General features: G+C 47.5%; 1 protein-coding gene across 2 annotated transcripts; it reads right to left on the reverse strand.

Moving 5' to 3' along the window:
* Positions 1-690: 690 nt before the first annotated feature.
* EDEM1 (ER degradation enhancing alpha-mannosidase like protein 1) lies at positions 691-26,216 on the reverse strand. 2 transcript variants are annotated; one of them, XM_060308022.2, is made up of 13 exons: positions 26,086-26,214; positions 25,445-25,578; positions 20,284-20,356; positions 16,889-16,992; positions 15,548-15,719; positions 14,134-14,317; positions 12,299-12,473; positions 10,623-10,743; positions 9,977-10,147; positions 8,053-8,126; positions 7,087-7,183; positions 5,720-5,923; positions 691-4,479 (listed from the first exon to the last, which is right to left on the reverse strand). In XM_060308022.2, the coding sequence occupies exons 1-13, from the start codon at positions 26,098-26,100 to the stop codon at positions 4,390-4,392; spliced, it is 1,614 nt and encodes a 537-aa protein (XP_060164005.1). In that variant the 5' UTR covers positions 26,101-26,214; the 3' UTR covers positions 691-4,389. The 2 variants fall into 2 exon arrangements, with proteins under 2 accessions (XP_060164005.1, XP_030723652.1); XM_030867792.2 differs by having other exon boundaries at positions 25,445-26,216.
* Positions 26,217-26,222: the final 6 nt, after the last annotated feature.

Below are 26,222 nucleotides of genomic sequence, written 5' to 3' on the forward strand. Positions count from 1 at the left end.
ACTCACCCTGCCTTACAGTGGCATGTGTTCTGAGATCAGCAGGTGCTTCCAAACTCGGGACTGCCCTTCACCCTGTTGCAATTCAGGATTTTTATAAAGCCCCATCAAAATTGCAATGACACAGAGCTGGGACACCAGGATGTCACAGGGGCAGAATCAGCAATCGCTTCAAGACCCCATCAAGGTTCAGGCAGCAGTAGGCATGGAGGCCATCCCTCTGCAACCCTCCTAGGTCGTGCTTCCCCTGGACCATTAATCCCATCTTAGCCTGTAAAAAGATAGGAGAAAAGAATTGCCTTGCTTAAGGTAACACCAAGAATTCCTTCCAGGTTCTAGAGAGACTCAGGTAAATGGCAGCAAGAATTGAGAGTGAGTCAGGCCTGGGAGAAAGGAGGCTAAGGTGAAGAGGTTAGGGATAGGACAAAGGTCATTAAAAGTGGCTCTGAGTGAAGGACGGTTAAATGAAGGTATGACAGACAAGCCTGAAGTGGTATTACGCAGGGCTTAGCTGTAAGGAAACAAAATAAAGTTTTTATTCATCCTGTTTTATAGACTCTGCTCCCCTCTTTATCCTCTATATAATGTGTATGTGTGAGTATATAAAGGAGAAACAAAATGACAACTCAAAAAAAAAAGAATCTTTTAATAAAAATTACTCATAAAAATCCTAATAAATTTCAAAGAGCAAGATATTTCTTAGTACATTTATAAAGAACATTTGGTCCTTTTACAAAAAGCTCCCTTTTAATTTAAATACATTTCTTATTTACAGATTAAACATAAAATATCATCTATAGTTGCAAAGCATATTGCACGTTACAGAGAGAAGCACTTGTATATTTCAATAGGTTTTTCCCAGAGTTCCCAACTCTAGATTTTTGTGTGTGTGTAAAAACATATTTACCTTTCTTGTGCATAATAAATAAAAATGCAGCCTGTGTTTTGCTATTTAAAACTAAAACAAAATACCTTTAAAAATATTATTTCTCTGCCTCTCAGTAAGAGGGAAGGGGGGTAACAAACAAATCAGGAAGGTCCACAGGTACTTAACATTCTCGCCAGATTCACATGTAAATTCAAGTGGGAACGTAACCCTGAGCCCTGCAAAACCTGGGGACACACAGCCCAGCCGACTCGCCTTCTCACTTTCACAAGAGTCCCTGCCCTGCAGGAACAGGCACTAGAGAAGGAGCTGGATGTCTGGGAATGGAAACGGAAAGAAAGATCAAGACTTTTTTTTTCTAAAGTCCCTGCTCAGCCACTCTAGGGCTGGGGCAATCATCCGGCCCGACCTGGTCACCAGCATTAAATTTGCGGTCGGCAAAAGGAAAGAAAGACCTCTAGAAGAAAAGAACTTCTGATATTTTGTCTACAAAACCCAAAGTGAAGGATTACAGTTTGTAATCATTCATTAACTGAGCTAAGAAAATAGCTGAGAGGGATGTTTTTCTTTGGTGGAGGACACAGCAGGGAGGCGAGAGAGGAATCAAGCTGAGACCCTCAGATTGCACGTATCCAGCCAGGGAGCTAATTTCCATCTGCACAGACACCATCCTGGTGCATAAACACACAGAAAACTATTGGACTGATGTGCACACGCCCCATGATCCAGGACAGCCTCAGAACCTGGGGATTCAGTCGCACAGAGCAGTCACACAGAGCAAGTTCTGACGCAAGATTTCCAAGTTCTGAAGGGAAGATTTGAACGTGGAAGCTGGATTTCCACCAAGGCCAGGACAATTGGAGAGCTAGCAAACACTTCCTTCGTCACCTCCTCCTCCAGGAAACGGAGTTCCTCAGTCACAGCACCTCAGCCAGCGAAGCCTGCCCTGGAACAATTTAGAACTCTGTGGTGGGACATTTAGACTCCACCCACAAAGGTAGCTATAAGGTAGCTTCCCACAAAGGTTTGGCGAAACCACTTTCATTGTGTGAACCAAAGCAGAGTCTAGACATTAGCTACACACAGAATTGCAAGGATGGTGCAAGCTGTCAGCTGTTCCAAAGCATGGAATGTTTGGAATCAGGGTGCTCCTAGGGCAAATCACAAGGGAATTTCCCTGACACTCCCCTCCTCAGCCCTCGCCTTCCTGATCTCCCACGACCCAGAAGAAACAGCAAAGACCCTGAAGGACATATCACAGTTGTTGACACTCTGACCTTTAAAGAGAAAGCAAGTTTTGAACGTGGCTCAAAGGACCTTCTCCGTAACTAGCCACGAGACGGGCATTCTGGCATCTAGTCACTGACTACATGGCATCCAACTTCAGACTGGGCAGTCTGGAAGCTCAGCAACCGGGGTGAGAATGGGTCGCTCACCCTCGGACTCACGACTGGTACAAGTCCAGTGCCTGGAAGCCAAGGGGGTCTGAGACTTAATACAAAACATGTCTCATGCCAGCCTGTAGCCGTGAGGTGCCTCTGTGGCACTCAGGCCCAGGTCCCTGTTCCAGAGCGGGAGGGAGATGGGATACCTGAGCCCAGAGGAGGGGGAACATTGGGGTGCGATAACCTAACAGTGTGATCACAAAGGGCCCACTTTCTTCCCTGAGGTGCCCCATTCTCCCAAACAGCTCATTTATAGTCCCACCTTGGTTTACCTGGAGAACAGGTGCAGGGATGCTCATGCAGGTGTGTGTCTTTAAAAGGGGATATTTTGGGTTTACTGAGGCAATGAAAATATTTTAAATATATAGAGTATTCTCAAAGAAACTTTTCTGTTCAGTAGATGAGACAATGTTGACAAACAGAATGCTTCTGAAATGAAGAAAAAATGTAAAACAGAAGCATTTGATTTTTTTTCTTTAAAACATTTGCACAGTAAATGTTTAAAAGACAGAGGTGACGTTTATTACTGAAAATCCCTCTTCTAAAAACCTCAAAGAACTGAATTAGATATCTATTTTAAAACCAGCAACACTTAAATTTTCAAGAATAAAATTCCTCCCTTTTGACTGAAAATGCAATGGCTTACACAGCATTCCTTTCTAGCTTTAAAAAGACGAAAATAAAATCATTTGAAGTATCCTAGCGGTGACGGGTGAGCCACACGACAGGTGAAACTGGAGGTTTCTAAGAGACTTCCTACCCTTCTATTGAGGTTCATTTCAACCTCTGACGTTACAGGGAAGCCAAAGCTCAGGGTTCTGCTTTCTCTGAGCCCTCTGCACAGTTCAAAGAGACACAGTTCCGTGCTCACTAAAGAAATAATACCAACAAAGAAAAGAGGCGTTTTAGCACAACTTCCTCTTTATGTATGCTTGCTTAAAATATCAGGCTGAAAGGCAAGGACTGGCCAAGAAGTTTCCAGAACCTGCCTGATATCCATCCCATGCCCCTTTCGCTGTGGTCACACCATGTAGCAATACAAAACAAGGCGGTTAAAATCATAGCAGCAGCTGTGACATCCAGTGGCCCAAACCAAAAGAGTATAAGGCACCCATCAAAAGCCTGCATTGCACAGAGAAATGGCTCAAGGATGCCAGAAAGTCATCTGATCATTTCTTTCTCCCTGACTTAGCTGATTGGCACTAGACACAGGAAACAAAAAGGAAACAATTCCAACCCAAACGTGGTCGGAACTGATAATCCTTGGTTAGTAAATATAAGACAGATGAAAGCTCAGACGATCATAGGTATTTTTCTCTCCCTTGAAAGGCACCTGGTTCTGAAACTGTGGGCGATCCTCAGGTGAGTTCACAATAAATGTAGAACACCATCCAAAAGATCTACCTGTTAAGCTCTTAAACTGTGAGGCGACAACTTAAGAGACTGCCTGTTAGAATTCGGATAAATTCGTGAGCAAATAATCTGTCAACACCGTGACGAACTGCATGGGGCGCAAATGCATAACTGGATGATTTTTCCCCATGTGACCGACAACCGTGGGTGGAGACCTGGGACACAGCCCAATTATCCAATAAGAGAGAGAGGATGACAGAATGCAGTAAATAGGGATGTCAGGGAAACCGCAGGCCCTGCTGCACAGAAATTCATTCACACTCCTCTGGCAGAGAGGCGGCCAGGCAGCGGTCACACAAGCGCCGGCAGAGAAGACTCGACGGATTCCACAGTAGGAAGGTCTGGAGATCCAGCCAAAGAGGCCCACCCACGGTGCACAGTAACATCCGCACGTCGTAAGAAGCCAACTCCTACGTACCTTCTCACTTCAAAGTACATCCTTAAGACAAACAGGGCATTTTATTGAACAGAAGAGAAACGCTAAAGTATCCAAGAATCTACCAGATGCGGCTGGGGAGCTGGACAGAGATTCCTACACCATCGTGGACAGCCAGACGCCTAGCCTCCTCTTCGGACTGGGTCTCAGCCTGGCCTGGGTTCAGCTGTTTTAGGTCCAGTTTCAGATGAGGCCACACAGGGGAGAGCAGATCAAATCAAGCCAACCATCTGGTCAATCTGTCGCATGTAGACGCTCTTTAAGGGCAGGGAATATCGCCTCTCGTCAGGAACACGATTGCACTAGAAAGAAAGTAAATGAGGGACAATTCGAATTTTGAGTTAAGACGCCATGTGTTAATTCCTCAGATGTGACTGGATGACCTCCCCTGGGGTTTCTCATCCTGGCACTGTCAACACTTGGGGCCTGTCCCGTGCACTGTGGGATGGTCAACAGCATCCCTGGGCTCTCCCGCTATATGCCCCCTGCCCCTAAGCCCCAGCTGTGACAACCAAGATTGTCTCCAGACATTGCTCAATGTCCCTTGAGGAGCAAAGTCACCTCCAGTTGAGGACCACTGATGTAATTTAATTTCCTCACTTCACAGGTGAAGAAATGGAAACCCAGGGAGGCTAAAACGCATGCACCCAAGTGAAGAGGGGCCGGGACTAAAACCTGCACCCCTTGGGTCCTCAATCCACCCAGAATCGCAAAACATGTTTCAGCTACTTGAAAATACTGTTGTTTGTCTGAGTCTGTTGCTCTTCTCATCCACAGCTAAACCCAACGCCCCCCACTCGTGCTTTTTGTAGGTGCTCTGCCTTCTGCCAGAGCGTCCCTCCTGGGAAGCCCCCCCTCATCATTCCAGGAGCTACTGAGAGGCAACCTCCTGAGTGAAGCCCGCCTTGTTTTCCTGGCAGAATAATTCCTCCCTCTTCGGTGTTTCAACAGCACTTCACACAGCCTCCTACTGACAAGCACCCGGGGGAACCGGTCTCTACACTGGGCCCTGGGCCCATCCAGCACCAGGACCCCTCTGACCGGCCCGCATCCCTGGTGCCCGGCACAATGGAATCGGGTCTATCAGACAAGTGTCTCCTTCAGTATAAATCCGGGCTCCACCACGCGGCTCCACCGTGTGACCTGACCCTCTCTGTACCTCCCTTCTTCTGTCTGTGAAGCAGGGATATTACGTACCCACCCCTCACAGGGCTGCTATGAGAAGTTAGCATACTTAAGCATTTAGCACAGTGCTTAGCATGTGGTAAGCTCTGTAAATAAACGTTGGCTACGATATTCTCTCTCCTTCGTTTTACCCCTTCCTCTCAATCACGCTTTGTTCGCTTAATCTACACTCCATGGCCTAATATAAATTTCAGGGTCTTATCTATAGCTACAGAAATGGCCTCTTTCTGAGACTCTTCTCAAATTACCCAACCCGAGTGTGCCATGAATATTCTGTCAGACACTCTGGATGATAATGTGATGAGTAGTGTTTTCTCTTCCTCCAATTGCAAACCACTCCTGGAGAAAGCAACTTACATTGGAGCTGGAGTTGATGACTTTTAGCTCATGAGGTCTCGGCCTGTGCCCCGACTTTCCCACTGGGTCCCGCCCTCCCTCTTCAGAAAAGAACTCTTTCCAGGGTGACTCCCGGAGATGTGCGTCCACAGATACAATGTGTCCCTCAGTTGTAAACATGTATCTGGTTCCAGATTTGTGTACTGGATTCTCCTCATCAAAGAGCTAGTAGAAAAAAGAAAAGAAAACATACAATTGTAGCAGGTTTGGAACCAATTCATAGGGCGGCTGAGTTAAGACTACTTAGGGACAAGAACCTGCTTGGCTCTCAGGACAACTGGCGGAATCCCCAGTTGTGTTGAAACTCAGACACCTGGACTTCCCCGATCCCGCCCAGACCTAGAGATTAGAAAGCCCGGGCCTACGACCCAAGCGCCACTAATCTGCAAAAGCCCTAGATGATGCCCCCACGCTCTCCGGAGAGTCCCAGCGCTGGAATCCTGGAACCACCCCCAGCTCACACGCACCTAGGCCTGAAACTGGAAAAGCCTGGAGAGAAGGAGGTCGGTGGTTCATCCTTCACCAGGTCCCCAGGGCCTGACACACGTGCCACCGCGTGGCGCACTCCTGTGTGGGCTCTGAGGGCACAGGGCACCCCAGGCAGTCCTTCCTTCAGCAGCGGGCGTGGGGGGTGGAGGAGGGCGCAGCAGGGGCATCTAGAAAGGACCCCTAACCCAGGCGTGCGGTAAACGACGCATGAGGAAGAACGCAGAACTCTTAGAGACGGAGGAAACCTCACAGGCACCTCAGGTATTTTACAAACGAGGAAGAACACTCGGCACAGCTGCTCCGTGTTCACACGGCTCCCAGGATGAGAACAGGGTCGGCCTGGGTCCTCCCCCTCCGCCACCCCCCGCAGCCCTGAGTTCTTTCTCCAGGAACACCTTGGGGGTCTCCTCCATTCATTCGCTCCAGAACTTGCCCCGTGAATACCCCGGACCCCACGGCTGCCGGACGGGATGCCCGCCAGGCTCTCGGCAACTGACCGGACTGGCCGCACTGTGCAGTGTGGGAGACCTCGGTGCCCACAGGACCTGGTGGCAGGACCACGTGGCCAGCGGGCGGTCCCCCAGGAACCGTTACCTGCACTTCACACAACGTGTAACCCAAAGAGTGTCTATGTGTGTACTCGGCAGTGCCTCCCATACGAGGTCAGGAACCACGGAGCAGACAGCAACGTGCCTTTGCTCCGACAGTACTGCGCCCCTGGGCCGGCGAAATGTCCAGCCTGGAGCAGCGCCTGGTGGCGTATGTTAGATGGAAGGCGGAGGAGTGCTTCCTGTCAGCAGAATGGAGCACTTCCGGGGTTAATCTGACAACACACCTACCAGATACAAGTATTTACAGGTCTCGCTGAGGAAGAAGCTCTCCATCCGGTCCTCTTTGGATTTGTCGATGACATGATGCAGCGTAGCGTAGCCACACCTACAGAACAATCACCCAGTGAGGCCCACCTCTGCTCCTTCCCACCTGCTTATTAACTGAAGAGGCAGAAGTAGCCTATTCACAGAGCCACCAAGGCGTCAAACACCCCGTGAGAAACAAATTAAGGTAGGTTTAAGGGCTGTCCTTTTCCAGCCTAGATTGTCTGCAAACTTCATTAAAAAGTGGTCTGGCTGCCGAATCATCAGGTTAATGGCAGCAGAAGGGGGGTGGGGGTGGAGGACAGTATTTGCCAAAAGCATAACAGGACACCAAGAAAATGACTCGCAGCAAATTCAAAAGGACTGATTTAAATTTCGTGTCCCAATACTTGCATAGACTGACTAATCACTTGATAGTCTAAGACAATATTTTGTAAGAAAATACTCACGATATTATAGCTAGGTAAAAAAAGCACATCTCAAAAAACTGAAATAGAGTTTTTATACATATATACACACATTATAGATTTATATATAAATATATAAAAGAGTATAAAACTACGTACTTCAATGCTGATGGCAGTTATCTCTGCAGGTGGAGATTACAGTGATAATATTCTACCTCTATATTTTCTATATTCCATGAACTTTTTAGTATATATATTATTTGTATAACAGGGGAAATAAGTTACTTAAAAAGAGCTCATATAGTCTGTTGGAACCCTACAGGAATAAAGGTGAAAAATAAATTTTAATTCCCACTATAATGGGCAGGTTCTACTACACAAAAAGTAAGCAATTTCCCTACAAAATTAACATTAACGACCTGTTCTAAAAAGTAAAATGCAAAATAGAATAATATTACCTCAGCACAACTCAAATGAAATCAAAAGTGGCCAACAGAAAAAGGATGGAACTTAGAAAACTAACTTGACTTTTGTGTACTTTTCCAGACTCTGCAGGATGTCCATTCCTACATGGAGGTAGAAGGGATTCTTGGTTGCCTAGAGAGAACACGAGAGAATGTGATCCAGCGGGGGCCTGGAAGACACGCCGTCAACACACATCGCGGTGATTGCAGGACGGTCCCGAGGAGACGAATCACTGTCCAAAGGTAGCCACGGGCCAGTTCACTTTATCCTGAAGGGTCGCGAATGTTACAGGATTAAGGTGTTCTGTTGGTTCACATCAAAGCGCACCTCCAATCTGCTTAACTTGAACGGGGGGGGGCGGGCGAGAAGATCTGCCCCAGAGCAGATCAACTCCCTGCCTTTGGCTCTCGTGATCCCCATCATGATCAGAAATGAAACAACGCCTCACTGACAGCCCCATATCTGAGAACAAATCCAGTTTCTGTGTTGCCTCAGAACTCGCTCGACACTTAAGCTGCGAGCACAGGGGAACAGGACGTGGCCCCCGTTCCACCCACAGCACCGTGAGAAGGGCTGGGGGACAAGAAGACTCTCAAGTATCTACAGAGGCCTCCACGTGCTGTGCTCTCTAATCACCCTAGGAACTCAGTCCCCGGGTTGTTGCTTCCTCTTCTGTCACATGTTCATAGATGGTTTCGTTAGGGGAAAAAAAAAATTCTCTGGGAAGATGAGACTTTTATCCCAAAACTAGTTTGAAAGTTGGGGATCACCTATAATTCGTGCCCAGTGCCAACTGTGCAGCACCAAAAGCAAACGAGCACAGGGTCAGCTGTGTCTGGATTAGGAGGGCACACGGAGCAGCTTCTGAAGGCAGGGCAGAAAGCCACAGATTTCTCTGGATTCTAAGAAAGTAGTCAACATGAGGAAGAAGCTGCAAGAAGAAAGAAGCAGTGACAAAACAAAGAGGCATCAACCCAAAGGCAACAGACCTAAGCTTAAGAGGAGAACGCAGCCAGCACCCGAGTGTGTCACCCTCGCAGCGCGAGTGGCCGGACTCTACCCTGGGATCTGGGATCCGGGAGGCAAAACCAGAGGCTACCTCCCCACCCCTGAGAGCTTACATACAACTCACAAGGTCTCTCTACACCTGAAGTCACCAGTTGCATAGGATTTCTCCCTTTTTCAGAAGCAAATGGCAAGAATTCGGTGCTAAAAAAAACTATGGAATAAATCTAAACTACTAATCCTACTACCAGAGCTCATGAGATCTCCTTGCGAGGGCCTGCCCACTACACGCGTCTGCCGAACGCACGGAGGGCCAGCTTCTTGGAAAGTGAGCAGCTCGTGCTGCTGAATTTGCGAATGGCTGACAACTCTCGATGTGTATATATGTACGGCACGCCCAGAGGTATAAATATCGGCCTTAAACCGTCGGGGAGAAGATCCTTCACAGTTAAAGTGACATTTCCTCTGGCATTCAAGTAATTCCACAAAAGAGGAACACTGTATGTGTTTTTGAAAGATTAAACAAAAGTAGGCACTCAGACAATCCCAGATGGTTCCCTTTCCAACTAAGAAAAATAATTTTTCTGTGTGAATACTTTACACAGACCAGGGTTCCACAGTATATGAGGACAGAAATGCATCCCCCAACAAGAGTTGTTTGGTCAAATAAATTTGGAAAACAGAGAGTACCAAATCTTCCTCTGGATTGAAGGATGTGAGAAACAAGCCCTGCAGTAAAGATACGACTCAGCTTTGCAGAATGTCGGGCAAACGCGTACATGACTGCAGACGTCTTCCCTGTCCCGTGCGACCAGGACAGACACTGAGCGCTAACAAGGCTCTGGGCCGGTGGTCACTCTAACGGTCGCTGTGAAATAACACTATTCCCCACCTGTCAGCAAGTGTTCCCTACGAACCAACTGCTACAGGTCTTCCCAGCATTTCAACACAAACTACTGTTCAACAAGCTCTCGTACCTGGTAGAGGAGATACGTAGACTCCACCAGCTCAGGTCTCAGTGGGTAGAAGAGCACGTCGGGGGCCTGCAGCTGCCAGTTGTACCTCTCGGGGAGGGCCCCGTAGCGCTTCCATATGGCGTAGTAGAAGGCGTGCAGGCAGATGGCGTCTTCCACGTCTCCTATCAGAACCTACAGGGAAGGCGCAGGTCACCAGGCTAAGACACTGTTCTCAGAGCGGCAAGACGTGACACAGGCCCTGGGCTTCCCCCTCCCCCTACCGGTCACCTGACCTACAAATGTGGCTGGAGACAAAACCAACCCAAAAGGAGCATCCCAGACAGACCCCCCACCCCCCATCTGGCCATCAATGCCAAAGCCCTGAGAACTGCACAGGACAAGAGGCTAGCTGTACTCGTGAATGGAGAACGGACAGCTGAGACATGAATCACCCAAAAGTCACACGCCGTTACTTTTCTGGCATGGCTTTGCACTGATTTAGTGTGGAGTAGTGCCCAAAGAGAATAATGGGGACGCACTGTGCTATTCACTTCCCAAATCTGAAGGAGCCAGAGAATGTTCTGGTACCATAAAAAGAAAACAGAGGGGGGAAAAAAAGCCCTTTCCCAATGACTGCTATTCCTTAGCAAACAGGATTGCGAAATACCTGCAGTCCTGGGAAGAACGCCTGCAGAGAGTCAATCCACGTGTTCATCAGCTGCCCGCTGAACATGTTCACGTTGACGTAGAGGGGCGGGTCCCCTTCCCCCTCGTTACAGGCTTCCCGACTGAGGAGCCACGCAGAGCGGCCAAAGGGGAGGAAAGAGAAACAGCTCAGGCTCTGTCCCCCCAGCAGCCCCTGGCAGCTTCACTTAGATGGAATCAACATTAACCTTTTCTCCTCACTCATTCTTTAAACCTTTGGAGACAGGCTGCCTCCACCTCTCAATACAAGACTCTAGCATAAGATGACACTTACCAAAGGATAAAAGCTCTAAACCCAGCCATGGTAACACACTGGGATTTCACTGCATTTTGCAGAAAGCACTTTGACAATCAGGTTTGAGAAATACTTCCACGTAATTTGGTATATAGCATGGGTCAGTTTTGACCTGAGTGGGGAAGTCTGGTTATTTCTCCACAAAAAAAAAAGAGTCTCTTCTCTAATAAAATCCTACACCACGGGCCTGGAGGAACACCTCAGAGCAAGAAGCTCAGTGATTACTACTAATTTAGTAAATTTAGGGGCTTTAAAAATCGAAAAGGATTGAACTCTGGCCAAACAGCCTCTTACTAAAACACATCACTTAAATGATCCTACAACAGCTAGGGTAGAAATGGGCAGGCAACTAGTAGCTATCATTTGCACTGGCCACTTAACACACACACGTGCACAAGGGAAGACCCAGGGAAGGCAGAGGCGGCACCAGGGTCGAGGCCGCTGCAGCTTCCAATGGTACTTCTCTTCTGCCGTCCTGAATGCACAACTGACAAGCGGCAAGCAAAGCTGTTTTAAACAAACACAGAGGGAAAAGAAGGTGGCAGCTGTCCTTCCTCTCATCAAGTATAAAGATCAATCCTAACTTCTTTAGAAAGTGAAAGAACCAACACAGCTGTGCCGCATTACAGCGCTATGTGCAATTAAAACCAGCGAAACAGAGGGATGTGTCACTCTTGTGGCAGCCAGTCTCCGGGCGGCCCCCAGTGACCCCCGCCTCCTGGCTGTCACACCCTTGTGCAGTACCCTCACAGACTACATCAGCCCTGGTCTGTGTGACCAACAGTGTCCGGCAGAAGTGCTGGTTGTCATTCTGAGATTAGGGCATGAAAGCATATGACATCCATTCTGGTGGCGCTCTTTCCATCTCTCTCAGATCGCTCATTCTGAGGAAGCCAGCTGCCATGAGCTGCCTACAAAGAGGCCCACATGGCAAGGAACTGACACTTCCAGCCACAGCACGTGAAGAACTGAAGCCTAGGAGGGGACCCTCCAGCCCTGAGTGAGCCGTGACAAGGCTGCAGCCCTCACCAATAGCTTGTGGATGACCTCGTGAGAGCCCCTGGATCAGCCCAGCTACTCCTGGCTTCCTGACCCTCAGAAAATGGGTGAGATAATGTTTGCTGTTTTAAGCCACTAGGTTTCAGGGTAATTTGTTACGCAGCAGTAAATAGCTAATACACCTCTTCACCACCCCCTCAAATGACTAACAAACAACTAGGAGGCAGTAAAATGAGGGCAGAGACCAAAAGACCCTGTGAATCTATGTTGAGAAAAATACGAACATTTCACAATACATTCTATTTGCTTGACGGGACAGTAAGAGAGATGGTGAGGAGACATACCCTCTTCTTAAGTAGTTCTGAATACTCTTATATACAGCATTAAACATTTCTAGGTCTTCTTTTTCTCCAAAGAGAATGTAAGATTTCAAGAGGTATTCATAGAAGGAGTCCAGTCCGGCACCCAAGCCACTCTGCTTTCCGACCCAATGGCCCGTCTGAATGTTCACAACATTGCCTGTGAAAACAAGCAAGCTCGTCAGGGCCCCCGGGTGGGGGGCAGGGGGGCCTCCTACTTCAGCCCCACTGCTCCTCAGCACTTTCGTCCCTCACAGGAAAGAGGAGGGATGAACGCGTGGCCCTCTCGTCTTTATCGGTCCTATCAGCAGCATGGGTGGCCAGAGCTTCCTGAACATACAGTGTTTCAACACTGACACAAAAATGGGGAAAACATTTAATGCACAAGAAAACTAGGCTTGTCGTGTTGCTTTTCCAGGTTGACAATGCATTTCAAAAGCCTAAAGGGTGTTGTTCATCAGAGAATGATGAATTATATAATTTACATTATCTGTAAAATGGAAAAAAAAAAAAGAAAAACGGAAATAATCCAAATGTCCAACATCAGAAGAGTCAATGGACTGTCATATAGACTTTAAAGACAATAACTGTGAAAGCAAGATAACAACTTGAAACCACCTGCATGATTTGCCAAATGAAAGGCAGAATAAAAATATCTATATTATAATTTGAAAGTATACAAAAGTTGCACATGGGGCTTCCCTGGTGGCTCAGTGGTTGAGAGTCCACCTGCCGATGCAGGGGACGCAGGTTCATGCCCCGGTCCGGGAGGATCCCACATGCCGCGGAGCGGCTGGGCCCGTGAGCCATGGCTGCTGAGCCTGCGTGTCCGGAGCCTGTGCTCCGCAACGGAAGAGGCCACAACAGTGAGAGGCCCGCGTACCGCAAAAAAAAAAAAAAAAAAAGTTGCACATGACAGGCTGCAAGGGCCTATGGAAAATTTTAAAGTTGACAGTTTGGGGTGACACTGGTAATGGGGTGACGGGGCAACTGTTTTGTTTCTACTGTTATTGTTAAATACAAAAATTCTGTAAATAAATTGAAGAACTTAAGGAACAGTAATCGAAGATCACTTCTAAAAAGCAGTGCTTTTGCAATGACACTCTAGGCTCCAGGACCACCAATCCAGTTCCTTCCCGATGACAAAAAGAAAATATTTCTCAAAATAAGACAAACAGTTACAAGAGGCAAACAACCTATTTTAAAATAACATCTCGAGCTAGTAAAATACTGATAATCATTGAAGATAAATAATGAGTACATAGGGGTTCATTATTCATTATACTTTTTCCTACTTCGTTATGTTTGAAATTTTCCATAATAATTTTTTAATAACATCTTGATCAAAATTCTCAAGGGAAAAAAATAAAATCTAATACAGGTTTAATCTGGGCTTTTAACCTACTACCACATGCCGTGAGTTTTTAAAAGGAGGAAGTCACTCTACCAGTTAACTCTAACTTCCTATCTTTGGAACCTTATACTGAAGCAATATAATCTGCCTCCGAGGCAGTTCTTTTTATAGCATTTAACAATCATCTTCAAGTGGAATATGCCAAGGGATTCAGATCAGAAGGGAGCCCTCAAATAGGAAGAGCATTACTCTGTCCCATCAAACCTTCCACCCACCCTCTAAGTGAAAAGTCACAGGGAGAAATCAGATGTGGCAGACACTGAGGGAGGGCCCTTCTCTCTGAGCTGTCACTTTTCAGGTTCAGTGGTACAAGGAAGAAGGAGTGGAAAGGAGGGAGGGCCCCAGAGAAGAGGAAAGGAAAGGGGGCGATGTGCACAGTGCCAAGGGCCTCACAGGTGCCCCACACCTAACAATCCCGTATCGTTGCTCCGCAGGTTCCAAAGGGCTTTCACGGCTCGCCTGGCCACCCACTCAAACGTGGAATCCCCCAGCAGTCGACTCAGAATCCCAAATTCCACCAGCAGGGAACCAGCGCCGGCCGTGCACGTCTCATTATTACTGTCAGGAGGAACGCCTGTCTTTAGATTCACCTGGGGACAGGAAGAGACAAAGGATTTGTGACAGAAGTCAAGGAACCCACAGGGCTAGAAGACCAGGTTACAGCGACCACACTCCACTCATGAACCAAGCTCACCACAGGGGGAGTCAGCCCGCTGCCTCCCACTTTACATTCAAAAGGAAAATGGGAGCAAGTTTAAGACACAAACAAGACAGTACGAACACCAGAGCCCTGTGTTATTAATAAGAGCAAGTCTTGGGGGAATCACTGTAACGCTATTCACTAATCTGCCTCTTCCCAGCAGGTTCTCTTCATGGGGACGCAGCACTAGGCTTTGGCACTGGCGACAAAGGCAAGCTGTGGAACCACGTAGAAATTTTAAGTGAGCTGCTATGAACTCACTCCTGCTCAGCAAACATTAACAAATCTTGGACTGGGAGAGAAATGAACCCAGCGAGCAAGTGACAGCCTGTTTGATCACTGAGGCTCAGTGGTCTGGCAATTCTCCACTGGTTGCTGACCCAAAGGCTGACTCAATTCTCAGAGGGGTTCTGGACTCAGTAAATCAGATGCCGCAAAGACAGAGTCTCATTCCAGACCTTGCATTTAAATCAGCAGCTAACTTACTGGTCTGTACAGGTTTTATTTGAAAGATCCACATGAAGTGTCCAAAAGAACATTTGCTGAGCTCCTATAGCGTACATGTGGGGAAATGGACCCAAGTCAGAAATGAAGACAAACTGCCCCCACTGTTTTGCAGCAGAGGATATAAATCCCACCTGCAAAAAGGATTAAGAATACAGAGCACAGGAACATAACTTCCTTAAGGGAAAGGATTAAGTCAAATATGTCACTGTGGGCTTCCCTGGTGGCGCAGTGGTTGAGAGTCCGCCTGCCGATGCAGGGGACACGGGTTCGTGCCCCGCTCCGGGAAGATCCCACATGCCGCGGAGCGGCTGGGCCCGTGAGCCATGGCCGCTGAGCCTGTGCATCTGGAGGCTGTGCTCCGCAACAGGAGAGGCCACAACAGTGAGAGGCCCAAGTACCGAAAAAAAAAATTTTTCACTGTATGCCCAGCACACAACAGGTGTCCAGTAAATGCTGAATGAATTAAAAACCATTTCTATCATATTTAGAGCCAAATTCTCTCAAGGACATGGCTTTCCTCTTCCACATCATCCCCACTCCTTCCCGCAAATAAATTCATCAACAAAGAGTTTTAATTCGGGAAGGTGGTGAGTTGTTGACGCCGTCTACCTACCCGAGGGTAGGGGATCCCTGTCCTGGTGTTTTCAAAGGCAGGGAGGAGCCGCACGGCCAGGTCGTGAGCCATATGCAACAACTCATTATCATAATCCTTAATCGTCATGTCACCAAAGGGCTGCTTGGAGTCAGTTATTATTCTGTGGGCAGAAAGAAGGCTTCCCAGGACCCTAATGACAGGAAAAACAAAAGAAGAATAAAATCACGTTGGTTGTAACTGTGTACAATGCAGCTCAGAATGACAGAAGCAGGCTTGAATCCCCTATGGACTTAGCGCTGCCTGAAATCAGAGGGACTGGACCTAATGACCCCCTGAAGTTCTTTCCAGCCGTGATAGTAAACGAAAATTGTTAGCTAACAGCATTATGGAAAGGGAGAAAGCGAACCATCTTCTGAGGCTACTGAGAATAATCCCACTTGAAGTAGTAACAATGTTTAGTCATTTTCATCATCTCATCAGAAGGGAGTGTCCTAATCATTCCCAGAATAAATAACACCTTTTAGTATTAGTAAACTACTCTTGGTTTCTCTCACATGGGGAAAAAACTTAGCAAAATAAAAAACAGAAAAGAGCAAGACAACAAACACTAAGTAACTTTTGTAGTTCTGGCTGCCAAGCAACGTCCAATTCTCCAGCTTCTGCTAAACAGGCAAGGTGGGGAAGAGAAGGAGAAGGAGAGAATGACCCGACTGAGAGGCAGGCGCCCCCAGCTTAGATCTCACCCCTCAGCAGCCACGAGTTCAGGTCCCCCTCCAATGAGGTGAAGCAGATTGTGACATTTTTCAGAACAAATGTTTTCATAACTTTACTTTTAAATAAACACTACATCTGGAATGTTATGCAGTGATACAACTTTCAAAGTTTAAATGGAGTAGGAAGGCAGTCGCAATCTATCAAACTAAAAAGGCAAGATATAAAACATGAGCCCAGTACATTAGAGGGAGGGAGAGGGAGGGAGACCCAAATGGTCAGCAGTGGTTTTCTGCAGGCGGTGGGTGACAGGAGAAACTATGATTCCTTCAGAAATACACAGGGGTTTTCCTAGGACACAGTGGAGGAAATGAGACCAGACATAAAGTGAAATAATGAAAAACTCCTTTAAAGGGACATCTATCTTAAACCTGCATTACAATGTGTCTTTCTATTTGGCCCCAAATATAATTAATGAAATGGCAACTGTTTCAGTTTTGATCAATGCAAAGCAGGTGAAAAAGGGACACAGTGCCCACAAGGTCTGCACGGACTCCCTACCTGGACCCCGGGGCTGGTGGACCCTCCAGGAGTTTTCTCCTTACACACCCAAAAGCAGCCTTCAATCCGTTTGATGTACTATTTTACCTTATCGTGGCCTCAAAGACTTGGACGGTGGAATCTTTGTCAAATGACACTGTGTTGATCACTAACTTGACTGCTTTCTGGAACTCGGATGAATTTCCCATTATCTTTAAAAAGAGGAACACAAACCATTACAACGGCCTGAAACGACACTGAGGCTGCATGATCGCAGGAGCTGGGCCACTTCATCTGAATGTCTGTACGTGTGGTTTTGCCACTCATGGGAGAAGAAACACAAAAGGCAGAAGAGCACAGTTATCTCTTAGAACACATTCTGGGATAGATGGCAAGCCCATTTCCACCAAATTCAAGCATCCTATCTCCAAATGGCAAAACTGTGTCAGTAACTCCTCATAAAATCATTAGCAGCCCTCCTCGTCCTGCCCCATTCTCCCTCACCTTCTGTCTGATCTTGTTTAGCATGCAAGGCATTACACTTCCAGAAATTCCTGAAATGAGTAACAATAAATCCAAAAACTGAAGAAACGAAAAACATGGCTTTCCCTCTGCTCCTCAGATAATGCGACAGCTTGGGTGGTTAGCTCCCAGGAGACCGAAACATCTGGAAAACTGACTCCTTGCTTGTTACCCAGATGTCTGAACACTTTGGGAAATAGTGGTATTATCTTTTGGAGCATAGCATAAGACCAATGACATTCAAAACAAACAAAACATACAAATAACCAGCTCTACGTCCTTTGTAAGAAATGTTCTAGAATTAGGATTCCTATTTTGGGTGTGTGGATATGGTATCATTCCAAGCTTCTCTCTCTTATATGAACTGCAAATTGGACATAAAATTTGATAAAAATAACCTGAATAGAAATGCTTTCATGCCGTTCAAAATTTTATGACAATCCTGGCACTATAACGACATCATAAAGACACCAAAAAAAAACAAGAAAAAACAATTTCATTCAGACACTACTTATTTCAAGTATGTCTTATTTCCTAGTGTTTATTGATCTAGTGCAGCTTTTTTTCTTTTTCTCCCCCTCATTGTTATTTTGCTGTTACATGCAGAGCAAGTACAGACGTTTCTTTTCTGGCTTTCGGTTCTTTCTTTTTAAAAGATTATGCGATCATGCTGCAAGTTGCAGCGAACAGTCAAGGGACTGCTATCATCCAAGTGTTTCCAAAGCACACCTGTTAAAGTTTGTTTAAAATGTCAGCAAAAGAAAAGGGAAACGTCAACAGAAGTAACACCTGAAAAATAAGCCTGAAGTATACCTTAAAGACCGGATGTTCTACAATGAAAACCACAGAGATGGGTCTGTTTCCCTACAGATGTTCACCAGCAGCAAACTCTGTTACAGCAGCTGCAGGCGCTGATATGATCTCAGATCACGTGGAGGACGGCAAAGGAAGCCAACAGCTTTCAATGATATATTGTAATTTGCCATTTTAGACAGCTACGGAACAGAGTAACGAGGCTCTGAAATCGTTCATTCAGGCTCAAGAAAAGCTGGACTGCGTTTCTTTACTTCTCAGAGCCTTTAAACTGCTGGTGTGCATGGTGGCTCTCCAGTAGTGGGACAGACTGGTAGAATTTCTCAAGTTCATTTGGGAGCAGAACTCTTCTTTGAGGGAAGACACCCTTGGAATCTGTGTTGGGAAGTGCCAGGTTACTAGAAATTCATTTTCTTAACACGTATTTGCCCTCCTATCATGTATCAGACACCATGCGGTGTGGACAGAGTGCAGTGACTGTAACAGGGACAAGGTCTCTGTACTTCAAGAGCATGGCAGACGGATAAAAAGACACAATGGGGCAAAAAGAGAGAGGGTCAGGGGGAAAAGGTGTGCTTTCATAAGCTATATACGAGTCTTGGGACTTTTTTTAAAGCAACACTTGTAGCCTGAGTCAGCCTCTGGTCCCCTCAACAAGTTAACTCTAATCAGGGTGAACACACCCGTCCGGGCACATTTTGATCAGTGATGGTGGATGACTGACAGGGAGTAGCAATCACTTCAGAAGGAGAGATTGGGAAACTAAACTGCTGTGCAACTACAGCCTGGCAGAATGAAACCCCGGGCTCTCTGTTAGACCATGAGCCTAGGGGAATTGAGAAGGACTGCTCCAGCTCTTCCCAAGTTCCGGTAATTCTACTACTAGCAAGATCTGGGACAGCAGTAATGCAAACTTAGCTAGCGTTACCCAATTCTAACTCCCGACAGCTTCAAACTCTGTTTAAGGAAAGTTAAAATGCGGGATTTGGAATCGACTACAGTACAAATTTTCTTATGGTAAAGGTGTGCCGGACAACGGAGGAGAGCAAAGAGGCAGTAGACTCGTGTTTACTAAGGAAATTTTTCAGCGCTACGCTGGGATATAGTCCCTTGCTGTATTCTACAGCAAAGGGTCGTGAGGCACACCAAGCACACACGGCAGCCTGGTAGCAAGAACCATGCCTGGTGCCTGACTGCCTTCCACGTGCTTTGGCTCATCTGTCTAGAGGCCTCCAGCTGCCTTGAGGGAAACCAGGGCTGAGCATGTAAAGGCTGCTCCTGAGCTGGCAGCCCAAGTCTGGAGGGGGTAGTGTCCACAAAACACGGACAGCAAACAAAACAAGAGTGTTTATACAGAGGGTCTCTGCGCAGGGGCTGGAACCAGGGCTCAGAGTTGATTTTGGGGAGCCAGTAGCTGGGGCACATTTCAGGGGATCTTGTCCCCTGGAGATCTTGAAATCCTGAGATCCTGTCTTTTACTTCTGAAGTCTTAACTACAGTAACTGTATACTGGTTCCTTTAAGGAATAAGATAGTGGGGACCCTGCAGAAAAATAGGTTTCCCCCAAAACAATCACATTTTCTTTTTTTTTAAAAAAACATTTTTTAAAAATTTATTCATTTATTTATTTTTGGCTGCGCTGGGTCTCTGTTGCTGCCCATGGGCTTTCTCTAGTTGCGGTGTGCGGGCTTCTCATTGCAGCGGCCTCTCTTGTTGCGGAGCACAGGCTCTAGGAGCACGGGCTTCAGTAGTTGTGGCACATGGGCTCAGTAGTTGTGGCTTACGGGCTCTAGAGCGCAGCAGGCTCAGGACTTGTGGCACACGGGCTTAGTTGCTCCACGGCATGTGGGATCTTCCCGGACCAGGGCTCGAAACCGTGACTCCTGCATTGGCAGGTGGATTCTTAACCAGTGCACCACCAGGGAAGCCCAACGATCACACTTTCTCCTCTGCTTTTTTAGGAGAATCACATTTCCCCTCATCTAACCTTCAATGTTCTTCTTGCTCTCAGCATTAAGCTCATTAAAATAAACAATAGCTATCAGAGCTATGAATACATGTTGAGAATCACGTTTCCTGGAATTCTCATCCCTGGGGGAAAGTAAGGGTAATTAACTCCAAAATATCTTAATTAATTTTTAAAAATAATAATAAAGCTGAACACTTACTGCAAGTGTATCCAACGCATCAACAAGAGTCAGTGAATAATTCCCTAGGACATCATTGATGTTCAGATTTGAACTGAAAAAGAAAGAAAATTAAAATTAAACAAAGGTACTTTTAAAAGATAAAAGAGGCAACAAAACTAAACACTCATCAGAAACTAAAATGGCTGGAAACTTATTTATTCAGGGACTACTGTGGGTGGATCAGTACGGCAATGGTCCTTCTGCCTCACAAGGGACAGTCTCTATAGTGGCACAGAATAGCAGAGACACACACGCTTATACTATAGTGGAAAGAACACAAAACGGGAAGTAAGGAAATGGGAAACAAGAGTCATTGCCCTCTCCAAGATACAGTTTTAACAGCACAAATGACCTTTCTGTCCAGCTTCAAAAAGCTCTGATTTCGAAATCATTAGGAATGAAAAAGGAGAGGCCCTGTCACATGACCTGCAAATAAAACTTTAATACAGAAATCAGACACTGGCGCAGATTACACACACAAAGCAGCAAATAAATACCTCAGTTACAGGCTCAGTATCACTCATCTGTCCTTGGGGTGGGGGAATAAATAAACTGCTTTGTATCATTTTTTCCCTAACATACCACCCAAAGAATCCCCACCAGCTCCATCAATTGTGAGGAGCTGTTGTTTTACCATGAACCAAGCCAGGGCTTCTCGTAACTGCAGCTGCATTAATGATTCTACCACACACCTCCTGCCCCATGATCAACACCAGTCGCCCACTGTGAAACAATCTTAAGACACCAACTTCAGGGCTGCAACGAGGGTAACTGACAGTTCTTTACAGCACTAAAAACGACAAAGATAATACTAATACATCTGGGAAAGGTGGGGACGGAGAAATAGTGCAAGTCATAAAGTCAGCTTGACAAATTCTAGGGAGTTCAGCTATTCCTGTCCCGTTCCCACAAACCCTAGAAAGCAACTGCAGAAGCTTGAAAAGATTTGAAAGTAAGGAGAGAAACGAAAAAGATGAAAAAGATGTAAGTCAGGAGAGAAAGAGGATGACTGTTTCAAGATTACGTTTATGAAAAACCACAGTGAAAACACCCTAGTTTTATCTTCAGCAACTGATTCACCGTCATTATGACGTCTTCCATCAAACCCCAGACCACGTCACCTGCTCCGTGGCTCTCTCTGATGGGTCCTGTCTCACTTCCCTACGGGCAGCATCTCTGTGTTCCTGTTGCTCGCCCTGCTCTCTGAGAGGCCTCCTATGTGCCTCAGCTGGGGCGAAGTGGGCCCCACGTGAAACACACCTCACATCCGATTTAACCTGAGCCTTTGTTTTAGGCTGATTACGTCACTTAATCTAGGACAAAGAATGTAGGGCAAAATTGTACCTCCTTTTTTTTTTGAAACAAACTATCTAGAAGGGGCGATCTAGGAACCAGGGCTCTCACATGTCTCTCCCAAGCCACGAGGCCAGCACACCACACCTGCTGAAGAACCGCACCTGCTGCTTCTAGCTGTCGATTCTTTCTGAATACATGAATATGATTGCAGAAGGTCCTCTGAAGACGAGAGCTGTGGGTTAAGCTCAGCCCTTCAAGGGCAGTGCCAGCCAGAGAGGATATAGGAAGTGTCAAAAGCTGGAGGCGAAGGCCAAAGGAGACAGGGAGATCCTCAGTGCTGCCCACTCAAGAACATTCTACGGAGCTGAAATATCTACCTCCACTGGTCTGCTGCTCAGAAACCAGGAGCTGCCTCCAACAACCCACCTCATCCCAACACGGGTCGCTCATCACCTAGCCTCCAGGCTGGATGCTGGGTGAACCCCGTGGGACCACCCTCCCCTGAGGCGTATCACCCTTTCCACCTGCACCGGCCCTGGAAGGGAGGACTAATCTGGAGCAGTGCACTCCTTCCCATGGTTTACTGTGCTTTTCCTTTCAGGCTATAACTACAACGGACCCAGTTTTAAAATACTTCTCAATAGAACGCCCAAGCAGCCACGACAGAGAACAATTATAAGAGTTGGCACAAGAAAAAACGTGTTTGTAGTAACTGGTGGTTCCTTCTCTCCACTCAGGCAAATCCACTCAAAGATCCAAGGCGTTCATGAAAACACTTCCAAATTCTTTTCTACCAGATTGTTACACACTCTTTCAAAATGTGCCAAACTAGAAAAAAGAAAAATGGGGAGGGCAGGAAGGAAACAGGAGACTCCACAGAAGCCTGTTGGCCTAACGGCACCAGATTACCGGGCATCCATTGAGGCCAGCCCACCGTGCAGGCGAGACGGCGATCCGTCTGTCCTGTGCAAACCTGACCAAGAACTCAAACTTCAGGTACAAGGCTGGGTTCAAAAGTGCCCATCTTTCCACATAACCAGCTGCCGAACCACGACGGCTCTCCACTTAAGATACCCTGTGTGCCTGTTCGTGACATTCACCCCACGCTGCATTTTTAAGGTTCTTATTACCCCCAAACAGAGAAGATGGAGAAAACTATGGCCTTTCACAGAAAATTTCTGGCGACGCAGCTAACATAATGCTAACATAGCATGTTCAAAATTAAACGCATGTGTAAAAAAGAAAAAAAAAATTCCACATATACTTAACCTGTAACAGCTGTTCAGAAATCTACCTGGTGCTGTGTAGGCACAGAGGTAATACAAGAAACAGTCCCTGTGTCCCAGGGATTGACAATCTGGGGAGGCAAGACAAAGGGAAAGGAAGGTGAACACACAGCAGTACTCAAGTCTCACACGGTATTAAAAGGTGGAAAAGCAGCTCAAAGGAAAGGAACCGAAAGGAGAACTGAGTAGATCAAGGACAGTCATCTTCAAACAGTTCAATGGTGTCATGGAAAAAGACTTGAGCCTGACTCTGAGGGAAGCCAAGATTTTAGGAAGAAAGGGGAATGCAGAGGAGGCCATCTTAAACTAGGGGTGCCTAGGAACGAGTCGGTTTAGGGGCCAGCATCGGTTTGGTTTGATTTGCTTTTTTGTTTGAACAGCAATATGGTTGGGGAGAAACAAAGAAGGGTCATGCACCCAAGGTCTGAACTAACGTTATTATTCATGAGACTGCGAAGTTTCAATATCCAGACTTACTTGAAGAAACTTTTGAATTTGGATCCTCCAACCCAAATCGGGGATGTGAGAGGAACTGAGTTTACATAGTGATTTGTAGCTGGACAGACATGTTTGCTATTTTTAAAAAAGTGTTCCGGTTTTATATACTTCGTGTCAATACTCTTCATCCTACCTCCAGTCAAACAAGACACGTAAGATAAGCCTCAAGTAAACGTGACTAAAAAGAGAAGACAGGCACATTTAGCACTCATACTTTGTTTCTGTACTTTGTACATAATATTCTAATGGCTAAGTTACTCTCTTTTTTAAGTGAGTCATTAGAATTCACTTGACAGTAATCATTAGAATACATTTGCTTAAAATAAATATCTGAAAGCCTTTTTATTACCAGTTATTTATTTCAGGGATGTAAATGTGGCCTGCTCTTTTCCTGAAAAGACTAAAGTCTGAGAGGAGTTAAGTGAAAGGAAAAGGACTAAGAAAAATTAACTTTCCACTCTTTACGAGCGGCCAGCGTGAGGGTCTACTCAAGGCTACCATAACCCCAGAGCTCTTTCACCTTCTCAAAGACACCAAGGCTGACCAACCGAAAGGGCACAACCCTTCCCACATGGCATCCCCTCAATATCTCTAACTCCATCTTTCCAAAAGCAATATATCTGTCTCAAAGCAACCTGACCTCAACTTATCCAGACTGTCACTGAACAGTCAAACCAAACCACTCATCAGCAGATGTCATCCCCAAGCAAAGAGAACTAGTTAAGCAAAACAACTCAATTTCCTAAAATCTGGAAAAGCCTAGTAATTTTTTAAAAAAAACTTACTTAAAATTTTTCTCAAAAAAAAAAATTGACATAGAAAATACATTTCTATGTATAAAGCCTGACACAGTGAAACATGAAAAATATAACTCATCAGTTTCCTACAACTTTAAAAAGGCCAAGTCTTTTTTAAGTTAACCTGGGATGTCCCCCTGGCTTCACTAAAAATCATGCTCTCCAAATGCAATTTAAGACAAGAATCTGTAGATAATCCAACCATTTTTAAAACTCTTTAAGTCCCTTTAGTGTATGGGCTTCCTTTTTAGGACCTAAGGACTGGACTCTGCTGCTTTTCATCAGGTGAAGGAAAACACAGGCCTCAAATGTCCACAGGGACCAAGCAGCTCAACTCCTCCACTGCCAAATGAGGGGAGCGGCCGAGAGAAAGGCAGCCATATCCAGCCTGACAGGGTCAGTGTCAAGGCACACCGGTTCCCTCCAGCTAGGAGGTCCTTAGCTGGGTGTGCTGTCCTCTTGGACTCTGATGTCATCAGCAGTAACCCTTGAAGCTCAGCCTCTGCAAACACGGCTGATGGAAGGGGAAGACTGGTAGATCTTCCCTGACAGCCCTGCCACCAGGGTGGGGGAATTTATGGAACAGACCCTACAGAGCAAGGAATGTCATCTTGAGCATCAGGACCCCAAATCTGGGCCACGCAGCCTCTCTCTCTCCCTTCCATCTAACCATCTCAGCCTAAGGAGCCACCCCTGTGATAAAGGAGAAAGGCTGTAGCCCTGCTCTGCCTCAAACTCACTAGATGGCTTTAGAAAGTCCCTTCTCAGGATCAACTCTTGAATTTTTATATTTTTATACAGTAAAGTTGGAGTTGGCTAGGTGGAGGGAGATAAGCGCCGTTTCGAAGCTGCGCTTACAAGGGATTTCATTTTGATTTGACTTTCACTTGGAGAAAGGATTGCAGACGGAAGTCTAAGGCCCCCCAAGCCACCCCTCGGTACTGCCACTGTCCCTTCCGGTCTCTGGGCCTCAGTTTCCCCATCTGTAAAAGAGACTGCGCTGACAGCTGTCCAGTAACAGAGATTCCAGGAGAAGCAAGAGCAGGACAGCCACCGGGCCGTCCACGCAACCCCCAGCCCAGGCCGACCTCAAAGGGGGTCGGTCAGCCGAGGCGCCGGACGGGTGGGCGCTGCCCCCAGGACCCTAAACGCCCGGGCACCAATGGGGGGACCCGGAGGAATGAAGGCTGCACCCGCCGGGAGAACGGAAGGAAGCGCGTGCGGCGCGCGGTCCTGGGCGTCGGGCCGGCGCGGGCTACTCACGGGTCCCCGCGGTCGGGTCCTCGGCCGCGGCAGTGGATGGGGTTGAGCTCGTCCTCGGGGAAGGCGTGCGCCATGTAGTTGTCGTAGCCGAACACGAACATGCCCCGCGCCAGGTCGCGCATCTGGGCGCGCAGCTGCGGCGGGAAGGCGCCGCTGTAGCGCTTCTCATACTCGTCCCGGCCGCGGCCCCGGCCGCCCAGCACGTAGCCCCAGTGGCCTGGGCCGCAGACGTCCGGCCCGGGCCGCCGCGGAGCCCGCCGCCGCCCCGCCGCCGCCCCAGGGACCTGCGGCTGCAGCCACGATGGCCCCGACGGCCCCCCGGGCGTCCCGGGCCGGCCCGCGGGCCCCGAGGCAGGAGACTCGGGGCCGTCGGGGCCCCTCAGGCGCTGGAAGCCGAAGCTGAGCGGGAAGCGCTGGTAGAAGCCCATGCTGGGCCCCAGCCCGAAGACGAGCCATAGCACTCCGTGGAGGCCAAGCCGGAGGAGCACCAGCCCCAGGACGAGCGCTCGCCATTGCATGGTCGCGCGGGCGCCGCGGGCATTATTTACAAACGCGGGGGGCCTTCCCCGCCGACCACCGCACCCCACGTCCACCCAGTAGCTCCGCTCACTTCCCCTTTAAGGAACTCCCTCGTGACGCACCAGGAACTGGCCCATTATCTCCACTCCCCCAGCACCTCGGTCCCGGCCGGCCAGGCCCCACGTTCGCCCGCCCAGTCGCCCGGATTGGCCCGGCCCCGGCCCGGCCTCGCGGGGCGCGGCAGCGGACTCCCTCCCGC

The sequence above is a fragment of the Globicephala melas genome, chromosome 11, assembly GCF_963455315.2.
Source record: "Globicephala melas chromosome 11, mGloMel1.2, whole genome shotgun sequence".
In the NCBI taxonomy this organism is placed as follows: Eukaryota; Metazoa; Chordata; class Mammalia; order Artiodactyla; family Delphinidae; genus Globicephala; species Globicephala melas.

What these genes read in the sequence shown, in the direction of transcription:
- EDEM1 (XM_030867792.2), bottom strand. Translation starts at nt 25,962, where the DNA reads ATGCAATGGCGAGCGCTCGTCCTGGGGCTGGTGCTCCTCCGGCTTGGC. An exon ending in GGACCCGACCGCGGGGACCC is followed by an intron (nt 20,357 to 25,444) that starts GTGAGTAGCCCG and finishes TTTCTTTTTCAG; the next exon opens with TTCAAATCTGAACATCAATG. An exon ending in GTCTTTGAGGCCACGATAAG is followed by an intron (nt 15,720 to 16,888) that starts GTAAAATAGTAC and finishes TCCTGTCATTAG; the next exon opens with GGTCCTGGGAAGCCTTCTTT.